This window comes from Telopea speciosissima, chromosome 7, assembly GCF_018873765.1.
Source record: "Telopea speciosissima isolate NSW1024214 ecotype Mountain lineage chromosome 7, Tspe_v1, whole genome shotgun sequence".
NCBI classification, from domain to species: domain Eukaryota; kingdom Viridiplantae; phylum Streptophyta; class Magnoliopsida; order Proteales; family Proteaceae; genus Telopea; species Telopea speciosissima.
In genome coordinates, this window is record NC_057922.1 from 64593226 (window position 1) to 64606996 (window position 13771).

General features: G+C 40.4%; 2 protein-coding genes across 2 annotated transcripts in view; one reads left to right on the plus strand and one right to left on the minus strand.

Moving 5' to 3' along the window:
• Positions 1–4919, plus strand: LOC122669171 (12-oxophytodienoate reductase 3). Its single transcript, XM_043865856.1, has 5 exons — positions 1–103; positions 493–633; positions 767–897; positions 1065–1910; positions 4905–4919. The coding sequence occupies exons 1-4, from the start codon at positions 27–29 to the stop codon at positions 1907–1909; spliced, it is 1194 nt and encodes a 397-aa protein (XP_043721791.1). The 5' UTR covers positions 1–26; the 3' UTR covers position 1910; positions 4905–4919.
• Positions 4230–13771, minus strand: part of LOC122669172 (GPN-loop GTPase 3-like) — a 26011-nt gene continuing 16469 nt past the window's right edge. Inside the window, exons 5-9 of the mRNA XM_043865857.1 lie at positions 11745–11848; positions 11493–11623; positions 11310–11403; positions 10977–11032; positions 4230–4450 (exon numbers count right to left, since the gene is read on the minus strand). Of these exons, the coding sequence (XP_043721792.1) occupies positions 4354–4450; positions 10977–11032; positions 11310–11403; positions 11493–11623; positions 11745–11848 (482 nt within the window). The 3' untranslated portion in view covers positions 4230–4353. The remainder of the gene's footprint in view (positions 4451–10976; positions 11033–11309; positions 11404–11492; positions 11624–11744; positions 11849–13771) is intronic.

A 13771-nucleotide genomic window follows, 5' to 3' on the forward strand; every position in this document is an offset into this window, starting at 1 on the left:
CCCAATCGCCACCACGAGAGGAGAGAATGACGGAATCATATACACCGCAGGGGACTACACTCTTTAGTCCTTACAAGATGGGAAGATTCAATCTTTCTCACAGGTTAGTCAATCACTGAAACCTCTCGCTTCTCTCCCAAATCGGATTTAGTCTCTGATCTCTCCGTCCGATCCCGATTCTAGTATTCTACTCCTCCCCAAAAAAAAAAAAAACAATTAATTAGGGTTTCTGGTCTTCGTTGACATTGACGTTCGACTTAGATTCACTAATCCTGAAGAAGTTGTGGCCGGCTGCTCCATTTTTGGAACTTATAAGTACTCCGATCTCACGGTCTTTAGCGAAAATTTTGCCCCCTCCCTCCCTCTTCAGAATTTGAAGATAGTAGAGGAAGATTTGAATAGTTGGAGTATTCAAGCTGTAATTTTTATGTTCTATACATTTTTATTTTAATGGGTGTGGTGGGTTTTGTTATTGGGGTTTTGGGGAAGCAGGATAGTGCTTGCACCGATGACGCGATGCAGGGCTTTGAATGGGATACCACAGGCCGCCAATGTTGAATATTACAAGCAGAGAGCCACTCCTGGAGGATTCCTCATCACCGAGGGCACCGCCATCTCCCCTACCGCAGCCGGGTATTTTACCGATTAATTAATTTATTTTTTCCAGTAACAATTGTGGGAGGAATCGATAAACTAATAATAATAAAGTAAGTGATTCATGAATCATGAAATCAATATCAGTACTGACGTGAGTTGTCATGATCAGGTTCCCGCATGTTCCAGGGATCTACACAGATGAGCAAATCGAAGCCTGGAAGAAGGTGGTGGATGCCGTTCACGCCGAAGGCTGCCTCATATTCTGTCAACTCTGGCATGTCGGCCGAGCATCCCATCAAGGTATCTAGAGTCTACTGGTCTACATACTACACCTCTTCTGCAAAAGTGGAGGTGGTGGGGCTATGATTCAGATATTTCGAAGCACTGACATCGAATTCTTTTTTCTAAAATTAAAATTAATGGTGGTCGATCATGATTCATGAATTTGGGATTTTTCTGTATCTTAGTGTATCAACCAGGGGGGACCGCTTCTCCAATATCATCGACAGGCAAACCCATCTCAGACAGGTGGAGGATTCTATTACCTGATGGAAGCCATGGAAAGTACCCAACCCCACGTCCCTTGGCCACCACCGAAATCCCAGAGATAGTGGCAGATTATCGCCAGTCCGCCATTAACGCCATCCGAGCTGGGTTTGATGGAGTTGAGATCCACGGCGCCCATGGCTACCTCATCGACCAATTCCTCAAGAACGGTATCAACGATCGCACCGATCACTACGGTGGGTCGACCGCCAACCGCTGCAATTTCTTAATGCAGGTGGTCCGAGCCATTGTGTCAGCCGTTGGAGCAGACCGGGTTGGAGTTCGAGTATCTCCGGCGATCGACCACATGGATGCCATGGATTCTGATCCCCTGAGCTTAGGACTAGCTGTGATCGAGAGGCTTAATCGACTACAGCGAGAGATGGGCAAAAAGCTTGCTTACCTGCACATCACCCAACCACGATATACGGCTTACGGGCAGACAGAAGCAGGGCGACATGGGAGCCAAGAAGAGGAAGCGATCATGATGAGGACTTGGAGGAAAGCCTACGATGGCACCCTCATGTGTAGTGGTGGATACACAAAGGAGCTTGGGATGGAAGCAGTGGTTCAAGGGGATGCCGATCTGGTCTCCTATGGTCGATTCTTCATTTCTAACCCGGATCTTGTGAACCGGTTCCGGTTCAATGCACCTTTGACTAGGTACATTAGGGCTACCTTTTATACACAGGATCCTGTGGTTGGCTACACTGACTACCCTTTCCTCAACCAACAATCATCACCCTTGTCACGCTCACGCCTATAATGTACTTATTTTTAATCTTCTGTAACCCTTTTTAATTTTGGTGAGTATTTAAATAAATAATATCCTTTCTTATTCTTCTCTTTGAAAAGGGCGGATATATTTCCGTTTTCCTATATCAAGATAAGGTTAGTTTCTTTAGTGAGTCAGTTGTGATTATCTTTTCTAAATGTTTGTTTATCCCAGTCAAATGGCAAGGATATTTAGGGGTATTCATGTACAAAAATGTAAATGTGGCGACTGGCGAGGAATCTCAATCTCTTATGTCACAAGAGACCCCTATGATCAGAAAGGAGGGAGTACCAACGTGGATCATATATTCCAGGTGTGAGCTCAACAACCCAACTATTGAGAATCTTTTTCGTAGGTAGATGGATCTATATGTTATTTTGTAATGAATTTTGAGCTAGAGATCGCTGCCTGGTCGTGGTTCCAACGTTACTGCAGGGTCAATAAGAGTGCTTTTTTCTATCAAAAAAAAAAAAAAAAAAAAAAAAGTATTATTATAGATGGAATTTTTTGTTTCACGGGATGGGATGATAATTTCATAAGCTCTTATGTCTAGATGCAAAGGCCACACACAATCAGAGCAGACTAGACTGTTCTGTTTCTCTAAAATTTTATATGCTGGCATGTTTTGACCATGTAATCCCCCTCTATGCATCTCAGCCGCTGAACCCATTTATTGTTGGAACCCATTCTCTCCACTGATGCTGCACCTTTTCTCTCTTCTCCCCCCACAACTTTGGCGGTGGTAGGTATATTTTGGGGAGGTGAAGCCACAAGATCCCTTGTGAAGAGAGCATGGCCTGTTCTGGTCTGACCTTTAAAGAAATCACTTTCTTGAACTTTAGGTTACAACATCCGCAATCTAGCCCCACAAAGGCAGGCGCAGCTTCTTCCATTGCATTCTCTACTCTTCTTTGCTCCTATAACCCACAGGATATACCACCATGTCTTTCGAACACTATCATTAAGAAGAAATACCAAGAGACAACCATCATATTGCATACAAATGAAAGGAATATAGGGCTGTAGGGATGCGGGGCAGGGTGGGTGGAGAGAAGAACGAGGGTTGAAATGATGCAAAAGATGGCCAGAGGTGGGAAAATGTTGATCACAAGAGGGGGCGTTGCGAGATAGAGGGGAGGGTTAGGGGCAAGGAGAGAGGGGAAGAGATCAGGACTAGATCATCGATGCTGATAAGTCACAACGGGAAGCAAGATAGTGTAGCGGTGGTGGAGATAATGGAGTTGCAACAATTGACGGGTTGAATGATTGAGATGCATAGAGGTGTGATCAATAAGATACTAGCATATAATATTCCATTATATATAAATTTTCATAAAACAAAATTATAATAAAGTAGCAGCCCAAAGATGTCGATTTCTTTTTGCAATATAAGTAGATTCTAGGCTAGGTGTTCAGCCATTTAGAAGACCTGTCGTCCTCTTAGCACTACTCTAAAAGTATCTCATATTTCAAAACCATCTGTAAACAAATCAACATAATTCAACAAATGCTTCTATTGAGTTACAAATAGTGCCATAAAACATATATTAATTAATGGCCAATTTAAAATGAACCAATTGGTATATTACCCATTAGTCTAATAATTAACTCTCATCTCCTTCTGCTTCAGCCATGGCCTAGGTTAAACCCCAAAATGACGATGAATTTCGGTATTTCCTGAGGTCCAGGCCTACCAGTTATGATCTTACCCAAAACTCTGCAATAAGAACTGCAATGTAGCCTGAGGCACCAACCCCCCGTGTTAAAAATTAAGATCCCATTCTCCAAAAAAATGGGTCTGAGCCGCACAGGTGGCATCCACCATGTGGGAGCCACTCATGGTGGATGGTGGATGCCATCTAGGCGGCTCACACCTATCCTTGTACGTTTTCCGTATGAGAATGGGATCCCGCCTCCCAAACCAAACCCCCCCCCCCTTTTTTTTTTCCCCAGATGTCCGAGTAGGCAATGCCAAATTGCCAACCCAAATTTTCCCTTAAATGAAGGCACCTATTATAATATGATCCATTCCCTTCAGAATTTCTGGACGCATACATATCAACAGAAAGAAAAAAGACCCTCATCACTGCTGCTGCTATCATAGGAAAGAGGGAAAGGTGAGCAAGGGTGTAGGAAATAAGGAGGGAAGGGCTTCACCAACCAGATTGGGACTCTCTTTATATTAGATGCTAATGCAACAGTCTATATAAGGGATAAACATGTACAAGATTAGGGCACTACCACATTCATCACATTTTCACTAGCAACTCTTTGAAACAACAAAAATAGGTCAACCAGAACTCAACATTTCGCCAAAAAGATTCATTGAAGGAGAGGAAACGCAAATTAGATTGTGTAGTGGATATCTTCCTGGGATGGCCTAATCACTTGTTAAGCAGCTAAATCATCCAAGCCACCTAAGTATCAGAAAGACATCAATCGTCCTCATCTGGATCAAAATCCTTGATCTTCACATCGGCATCTTCTCCCCACTGTATGCAGTTGTCAATCTCTGACAATACATACTGTATACTGTAGAGGTGACAAGAGTCACAAGACAAGTACATTAATATATTGTTCAAGGTGCTGAGAAGGAAAGTAATGTGAGACAAGGAAACTAAGAAAATAGAAAATATGTATTTAATTAGAGCCATGAAGGGGAAGGAAAATGGTTGACAAAAACTTTCAAATATTTATGGTCAATAAATAAAATAAAATTTCAACAGAATAATGGAGTTGATATTAAAAACAATTTACATAAATTGGTAATTTAAACAAGATAAACAGAACAACACACCATTTTAATGATGCAAATGTTAATGTTTAAACACACTATACTACATCTAGTCATTTATACGTAACCTCATCTGATGTCATCATATTCTCATATTAAGTAATTTTGTCTGATTTGGGAGAAAAAGAGAGGATAATTCAGACGTTTTGGGAGGAAAAAGACAAGTTACGGAATACACGAGGCCTTTAGGAGTTTTATAAGGGAAAGAGACTACGCAAGAGTACGGTGTTTAGAAAAAGGAAAGAGAATTAGAGATATGAATCTAGGAGACAAGATTGTAGGAACAAACCTTGTTTCAACGCCACCAAGAAAAAAGAGACTGGAAAAATATATTTCTTGGAAATTGAATCTTCATTTCAATTGATCTTAACGATGCAAGGAGTCGTAGGAGTCCACCCACCCTATCCACCTTGAGATCCACAAGGATGCAAGCACTTAGAGAGCAATCAGCAGCAGAGCAGCAAAGCTAAGAAGCAGAAAATTTTAATAATGAACTGTAGAGGAGCCTCCCACGATAATGGTATTTATTAATCAAAGCTAATACCAAATCCTACTCAGATTAGGATTCAAATCAAATCCTAAGTCTGAATCTGATTACAAACAAGTCAGCCCTCCTATTAGAAATCGTGGAGGGGGTGGGGACTTAAAGAACAACTTAAACAAATAAGGGGACTTAAAGAACAACTAAACAATTAGAAGGGTAAAAGACTAATTTGCCCCTAGACAATTAAACACTCGAAATAAAACTAAGGGAAAAAGAGGCTCCAACGAAAAAACAAAAACAGCAGCCAAAGTCAAGGCTTCTTCTTCCTCCTAGTGCTTGGACCTGCATCAGTTATGCTTTAGCCATGTTGAGGGGAAAATGCAATGGCGATTTAACGAGGCCTGGTGTCACTTGATATGCCACCAATTACATTGCATTGAAGAGCTTTCAAACAAAGGTAGTAGGTCTGAGGTCTATGTTAGTAAGTGAACAGTAGTTTGGTTGGCAGGGGTCTAATTCAGAAGAAGGGAGGGCCACACAGGAGACCATTGCAAGTGACCAATTCTGGAAGGACTTGCATAAAGTTGTTTTCATATGAGAGCCAGTGGTGGCAGTACTGAGGTTGGTTGATATGGAGAAGAAGCCTACCTTGCCCCACATTTATGCTGCCCTTCAGAAGATGAAGGAAAAGGTCAGAGCTGCGATACCCTGGAGTGCAAGGTCATACACTAACATCGTTGATGATCAATGGGAGAAGCACATGAGTCATCCATTGTATAAAGCTGATGAGTTCAACACTTCAACATACTTTACACTCTACATGAGTTTTTACATTTACATATTCAAAACTCAAAAGCATTAAGTCACTAACAAGTTATATTTGTGGTTTCCACTTTTACCAGCATATTATCTGAATCCAAAGTATCAGTACTCGCATGATCTTGGGCTAAACACAGAATTGCTAGAGGCAGTTCAAAATGTTGTTGTGAAGTTGGAGCCCAATGCATCGACACAGGCTGAGTGCAATGATGAGGTGAGAGTATGGGACTTGGTACTTTGGTAGTAAGTAAAGGAATGTAATTACTAAATAGTAAATACTAATACCTCTAACATTGTTTAAAATTTGAAATAAAAATAAATCCAATACTTCAGAGAGGCCACAACAAGTTTCGGTCGAAAATCTACAGTGAAGGGTAGACAAAAGTCAGACCCTGGTAGGTGGCATGGCATTACATTTATGAATTATAATTTTATCCCTTTAGAATATACATATTCCTAACATTCTATATTTGTAATGCAGCCGACTGGTGGGTGCTTTATGGTACAAGTTCACCCAACCTGAAGAAGATAGTAGTGAGAGTGTTCTCAGAGACTTGTTCATCCTCCGGATGCGAGCGCAACTGGAGTACATTCTCATTGATCCACTTGAAGAGGTGGAACAGATTGGGTCACAAACGACTGGAGCAGCTGGTGTATGTGCATTACAATATGAAACTAAGGATGAGACACATAAGTGAAGGAATGGCCACCAATGACAAAGAACCCATCAAGCTAGCAAACATTTTCCAGGAGGACTTTGATGATGATGAGGATGCCCTATTCCAGTGGGTGAGGGATCGTGGTGCACCAGATATGGATCAGCCTGGGGGTAGGCCCGACCCCACCATTGCGTCCGCAATCGGTACAAATGTTGAGGAATATATGTCGTAAGAGGGGCGTGTGCATTCAGAGTCACTGAGACCTTTTGAGGCTGCAACAGGAAGTGTTGATGATGGTGGTGATGGTGGTGACCCTGCTGGTGGTGGTGGTGGTGATGACCCTGCTGGTGGTGGTGGTAACGCAGAGTGGTGGTTATTTTAATGATCATCACGAGGGGATGCGCAAGCAGTACCAGTATGAGGAGGGGACGCGGGCGAGGCCTGTGCGTTACACAGGTGAGTCTCAGTTTATGTATGCCACACAGGATCAAGACCATGGCACCCCCGCTATGTATAAGAGAAAGAAGGGTCGCAAACAATCACAGGCTCAGGATGATGACATGAGTATGAACACCATGCTTGCAAGTTTTGGAAGTCTGAGTATAGATACTACTAGTGAGCATCAATCGTGGCATTCATCTTAGCCTCATCATGACTGATTATGGCCAGGAGAGCACCGGTTCCTAATATAGTGGCTATGGTCAGTTTGGGTAGCAAGCACTTGAGTTCGACAATCAAAGCACTGGGTCAGGTTTTGGGCCCATATTCCCAATCCCAAACCAGCCACCCATACATGCCTCAATATGACAATAGTAGTAGATCTCACGCCTCATGGCAACCGCCTCTTCTATACCCTAGGATAGGGGACTTGGCATATGCTGATGACAACTCTTATATGATTGTTGTGGCAAACTATGTACAACAGTACGACAACACTATGACATGGGAAGACTATGTGGCACTAGTGGGGACTGAATGCGTGATTCAATCACATTTTATGTGATGATAGTTGTTACATTGTTAAACAATTTGATGTATCACTTTCTAATGCCTATTCAAGTTGTTTTACATTAGTTGAATGTTTTGATTGTATTCTATGACTAAATTATGTGTAGAGTAGGGTATTTTAGTACGTCGTCGCCTACCAACTTAAGGTCCAAAGTGAAACTCCTATTTGGATTTTTTTTTTTGCAAAATTTGATAATGCCATTGTGTTTAAATGGCCTAAAATAGGCTGGGTACCAAGTTTCAAAACCAAACTAGGTCTAAAACCCACCAAAATCATGTTTCGAGTTGAAAAAAAAAATGCACCAACTCGAACGAGATCTCAAGATATCTCGAGACAACTCGGTTTTTCCCAGGGTCGAGTTGTGGTCGAGTTCCAAGTTTTAGTTCCTTGCATGGAGCTACTCCCAATTCGGCTCTTATATGGTCATTCCTTACTTTATCCTTCCTAGTTTTGTCACACATCCATCTCAACATCCTCAGTTCCGCTAAACTTAGTTTATTTATATGACACTTCTTAACTGCTCAACATTCCGCACCATACATCATAGCAGGTCATATGGCAGCATAGTTGTCATGGCGTCACCAACATGGCGCCGCCATGGCGTCCTGGCGCTGGAGAAGGTTGCATGGCGACCTACGCCATGGTGTCCTGGCGTTGGAGAAGGTTGCATGGCGACCTACGCCATGGCGTCCCTCTTTGATTTCTTCTTCCTGTCTCTCTTTCCCTCTTCGATTTCTTCTTCCTGTCGTCGATTTCTTCTTCCCTCTTCGATTTCTTCTTTCCCTCTTCGATTTCTTTCGATTTCTTCTTCGATTTCTTCTTCCTGTCTTCTTTCCCTCTTCGATTTCTTCTTCGATTTCTGAATTTTCTTCTTAAAACTTGAGAAACAATAGAGAAAAAATAAAACATGGCTTGAGTATACATCTATTAAAACATTAAAAATAGAGAAAATAAAAAATAAAACATGGTCGACATGCTCGCCATGTCGATATATCGACGTGACACCCCTCCACCGACTTGGATCGCCGTGACGCCGTGACAACTATGTATGGCAGTCCTATATAATTTTCCTTTAAGCTTTAAAGGAATATGCCGATCACACATCACAGGAGAGATGATGAAAGTTTCAGCAAAATTTAGTATCCATCCAACGGTCAGATTTGAGTATATCAAGAGATTACCAAATTAGTAACTTGCTAAAAACTGGATTTCAGAATTAATAACCACGGGGAAAACAACTTATGTTTAGAATAACAAGTGAAATCAAAATGAAAACTACACAAAATAGTAACTGCTCAGATTTATAGAAACCAGGTTCAGAAAACAGAAACTGATGGCAAATAGAAATAGAGACAAAATAAATAGAAAGTAAACAGATTTAAAAAGCAGTGCTGGACAGAATTAAAAACTGATAAAAATAATAACCAGCAGTAGAACTCAGTCGAACTAGTAGCCGCAGGTCAAGACAAGATGCATAGGCAAGTAATTGCTAAAATCAATGGCCAGATATCAGAATATACAACTGATAAAAGACAGAACCGAATAGCAATTATTTGTATAGTTGAAGCCTCAATAGAACAGAACAACACTAGAATGCACAGGGTCCAAAGTGTGCAGAAACTGACCTGCGAAGATGGAACAATAATAGGAAAGACAATGAAGAAAAAGAAGGATATGTTAGGCCTCTTACCTATCTGCCGAGAAGGAACCCCAACTCCAGCCTTGGCAACCCACCAAGGTTTCCCTATTGCATCCCACAGTACAGCAGTTTTAAAACCCACAAAACCATTTTACATCTCTCACAAGCTCAAGGCTAAATTGTTTCTCAAATCAATGGAAGTGGGTATGCCCAGCTTTTATTAATAACTTCATGAAAATAAGTAAAATAGGAAAATCCATATGTATGGTAGGGAGGAATCTCTTACAACATAAGTCTCACTTCAAAATAGAAGCTATTCTAGAACATTACAAAATAGAAACTAACTACTTAATCCTGTATAGGACTTATCGAAATGGCCCATTACAATAGTAAACCAAAAAATATGAAGCCCATGGCCTATACAACCCATTGGGCACTTAAATTAAGCCAAATCGAAACCAGACTTGAACCATAGGTTCAGTTGGACCCGCTCGGGAAAAAAAAAAAACCCAGAACAGACCCATCTTCTCTTCTTGCTGGAATTCTGCATCAAGTACTGTTCACAAGGAGTTGTGTGGGCCCCTCAATGGACAGCTGTGTTGAAACTTTGTTATGATGCTAAATTTTATTTAGTTTCTATTTTGTAGAATATTCTTTACTCATTAAGTAATTACATCTAGGAATCTTTTTATTTTAGAAAGGTTCCTTTTCTTGTAATAGCAAGGACCCTTCTTTTTGGAAAGATCCTTGACTAGTATATTCTTAGTCAATGAGACCATTAGTGGTTTCTATTTTTGTACCTAGGAATCAGTTTTTCCATTTTGACGCTTGAAAAAAATATGCTTTATGTGAGTGTGTGCTGCTGTACAAATTGGTGAAACTTTGGATTGGGACTGGTGGTGAAGCCCTGTTCATATCCCCCCTATCTTCTCATCTTCTTCCTTTACTGTTCTGCAGATTTTCAGCAGCCATCTACAACAAACCTTGACCTATATTGGTGATTTCTAACCTCTATTTTGTTTCCTATTCTTATTTCTTAGTCCTATTGTTGCTCTTGCTTCTCTTTTAACATTCTGCAGGATTTCATCAAGGATTTTCTGTTCTATCCATTCTGTACACAAAACTTCAGACATGCATGTCTCCCTGACCACTGGTTGGATGACTTCCAAATTTTAGTAAGTTATTCTACTCCTGCCCCTCAATATTCGAACTAAGTTTGGTATTCATCCAAGCAACCGTTTGTGAGTTCTAGTTGTTTTCCTTCAAGTTTCTAATTTTTGTTCTTGCCTGTTTCTCTTAATCTAACCATCATCTTTCTTTGATATTTTAACCACACACACAACCCATTAAGACCTCCATTCTATTTTAGTTTCAGCTCCATCGGACATATGGTCTGCTAGTTCTGATCCTATTTAGTTTCTGCCCATATTTTCAGTTTTCCGGTTCACTATGATTCTGGTTTCTCATAGGTTTTGTTTGTTACTTCAGCATAGCTAACTTTATACAGATCCATCTACTCGATCTGCATCAGACAACTTTTGCTCCCTACAACCAAAAGGTACCTATCTCTTTTGCCTGTATCACGAAATGCTATTCTTCTGGCCAAGCATACAAATATTAATAAGAAAACATAAAAAACACAGAGAAGAGGTACCTGCTTTCCTTTCTCAGGTCGAGAGGCACAAAGTTGACCATGCTATATTCATCAACCTGACAACACAAAATATAAACGATAGATAATCTTTTTGCAAGCTTTGAAACAAGTCCTATGAAAGTTATTGAAATAATTAGCACTTGTACAGCTTGCTGCAATCCCTCACCCTAAAATTTGGGAACTACTCATCAGCTACCAAGGCAAGCTAGAAATAACAATAATGGCTTCCACATTTTTTCCAATGATGGATTTTTTTTTTTTTTTAATTTTTTTTTTTTGGGGGGGGGGGGGGGTGGTTTGCTCACTCAGTCTATGTATTCCTTGAAAACTCACCAATTCAATCAAAGCCTTATTTAGCTTTTCAAACTGAGGAGCCATTTGTTGATTCAACTGTGACAGTAGAACTCGTGGTTCTGGATTTAGGTAGCTACAAGCAGTATCAATAAGAATGATTAGTATACCAACAGAGACATACGCATACAGAAAGCAAAAGGTCGGAATGCAAGAATGACTCACTCTTCAATATCCTTCTTCTTTGTAACAAGGTCCATTTTGGTGAGGATATTGACATGAGGCAATTCTAGCTGAACCATTGCTGAAAGTGACGCCATGCATCCACTAATGAATTTGGTCACATCCGTCATGAACTGTGATACATGAGAAAATTCAAAACCTTCATATATTTACAAAAGATAAAAATATTTCAGAAGATTTAAGGGAGGGGGAAGAAAAGTTGATGAAACTGCAACTGCAAAAAATAATACAAACCTGTGAATCAAGCAAGTATACAGCACAAACATTGAAGTTCTTTCGTCTCAAATGGTCCACAAAGTTTCGAAGCATGGGAACATGCGAAAAGAGTTCTATCTGGCCTGCAAAATGCCCAAAGAAAGAATATGTTCAATTCTGCACCACTCCAATCCCACGGTCCCACCCCCAAAAAAAAGTTCAGTTACAAAAGGTATTTGTTAAAGTTGTTGTTATGTTTATTTGTTATTGTCTACCATAGGGGTTATATTACTATGTTCTTTACTTATTAGGTACTTATGTGTTATAGGTCCTTAATTGTAATTACCAGAAGTTATTCTTATAAATATACATGCTGGCTCACGGTTTGGATTGATCCCTTCACTAACCGTAGCCAGTATCCTCCTCCTCTCTCTCTCTCTCTCTCTCTTCTTCTCCTTGTTTTCTCATATGGAGGCACTGGTTCTCCCTATATCTGGTTTTGTCACACGGTATCAGAGCATGAGTAATCAGTCACTGCAATTTCTTCCCTAGTTTGAGAGTCTCTTAAGTTTATTCCTTTTGATTAGCAACAATCACTACTACTCCTTGTTTTACTGGATCTAAATCCTTGTTCAGCACAATATGAAAACAATGATCTTTTATGCTGTTTGAAGATTGCTTCAATCTGAATCTACCATGAGGGTCTGTGGCTGATAAATCATCTTTTTACTTATCTACTTAAGGCTGCTATGATATAATCAGATTATGGGTTCTTACATCTCTGATTTCCTGCTGATTTATTAGCCTGTGGCTGCTCTATTTTTCCATATTCTTATCTTATTTTTGACTTATCTGATGTGCAAGTACTTTCCATCAGAATTAAGTCAGATTTTGGGATATTCATCCCTGCTCTAAGATGAGTGTTCAACCTATTTTGTTACACTTAAGCCCATATTTAATCCAAAATATGGCCATCAACCTACTGACCTACCCATCTAAAGCCCATATTCTGTCCCCATAATGTAGCCAACAACCTACAGCACTGGTGGAGATTTTTAACAGATTTAATGGGCCCCATGTTGCTGCCTTGCTTGGAGGATATTAAGTAGCCATAGTTCGAAAACTAGGGTTTCAGTCTCGTTTTGGCCGGACCAAAATTTTGCCGAAACAGTATATTTTGCAGTGAGTTTCGGTTCACCATTTCAGGGGGCAAACAGCCGAAATGACCAAAATTTTGAACGAAAACAGTGCAACTCTTGAACTCGATTTGAGTGTACTAGGGTTTGGAATCAAGAACCGATGGAAGGGGATGGAGGAATGGAATGGGCATCTCACCCTAGGTCTCTCACCTATCCTATCTCAGGATTTTCACAAAGGCTCAAGCCAATATTTCATTAATCAAATTCGTGTACAATGCTGGCCTCCCTTACAAACTTATATAGAAGACACAAAAATAGACTTAGACAATTAAAAAAAAAAAGGGCCTAACCCAATCCTTAACTAATAAGGTATCCTAAACTGACTAGGATAGTGAAATAATAAAGAAAACAGACTCAAAATAGGACTCTAACTAATCTAATGAAGTAAATCCCGTTTTCCTACTTTCTACCCATATTTTAGGCTTATTAAATTCGCCAGTTACAAAGTAAACCCATGGGATCAAAAGCCCAACACATACATAACCCAACCCAAGGCTTATTTCCACTAAAATAAGCCCTCTAATTGACTTATCTACATCATTGGGTATGGTGAGTTTGGGTAAGTTAGCTCTTCATCATCATAACCCTCTGTCTCTGAGTATGAGGGTCTGTCACGCACTAGGTCAGGTTTTGTGGACAGCATCTTTGGGTTCCCAGCCCCCCAGTCATACATGCTGCTGGTGCCGGTTCCGGTTCCACACGCACCATCCAGTAGCAATGGCTCTTGATTGAGTTCCTTACGGTTCGGAGATATATACCCTAGGTTAGGGTAACTCGATTACGTTGACAATTCAATTTATTGTTGTTGTGGGCGACTTTGAGCGTTTTTTCCAGCATACTATAACATGGCCAGCTTTTGTCATTCAA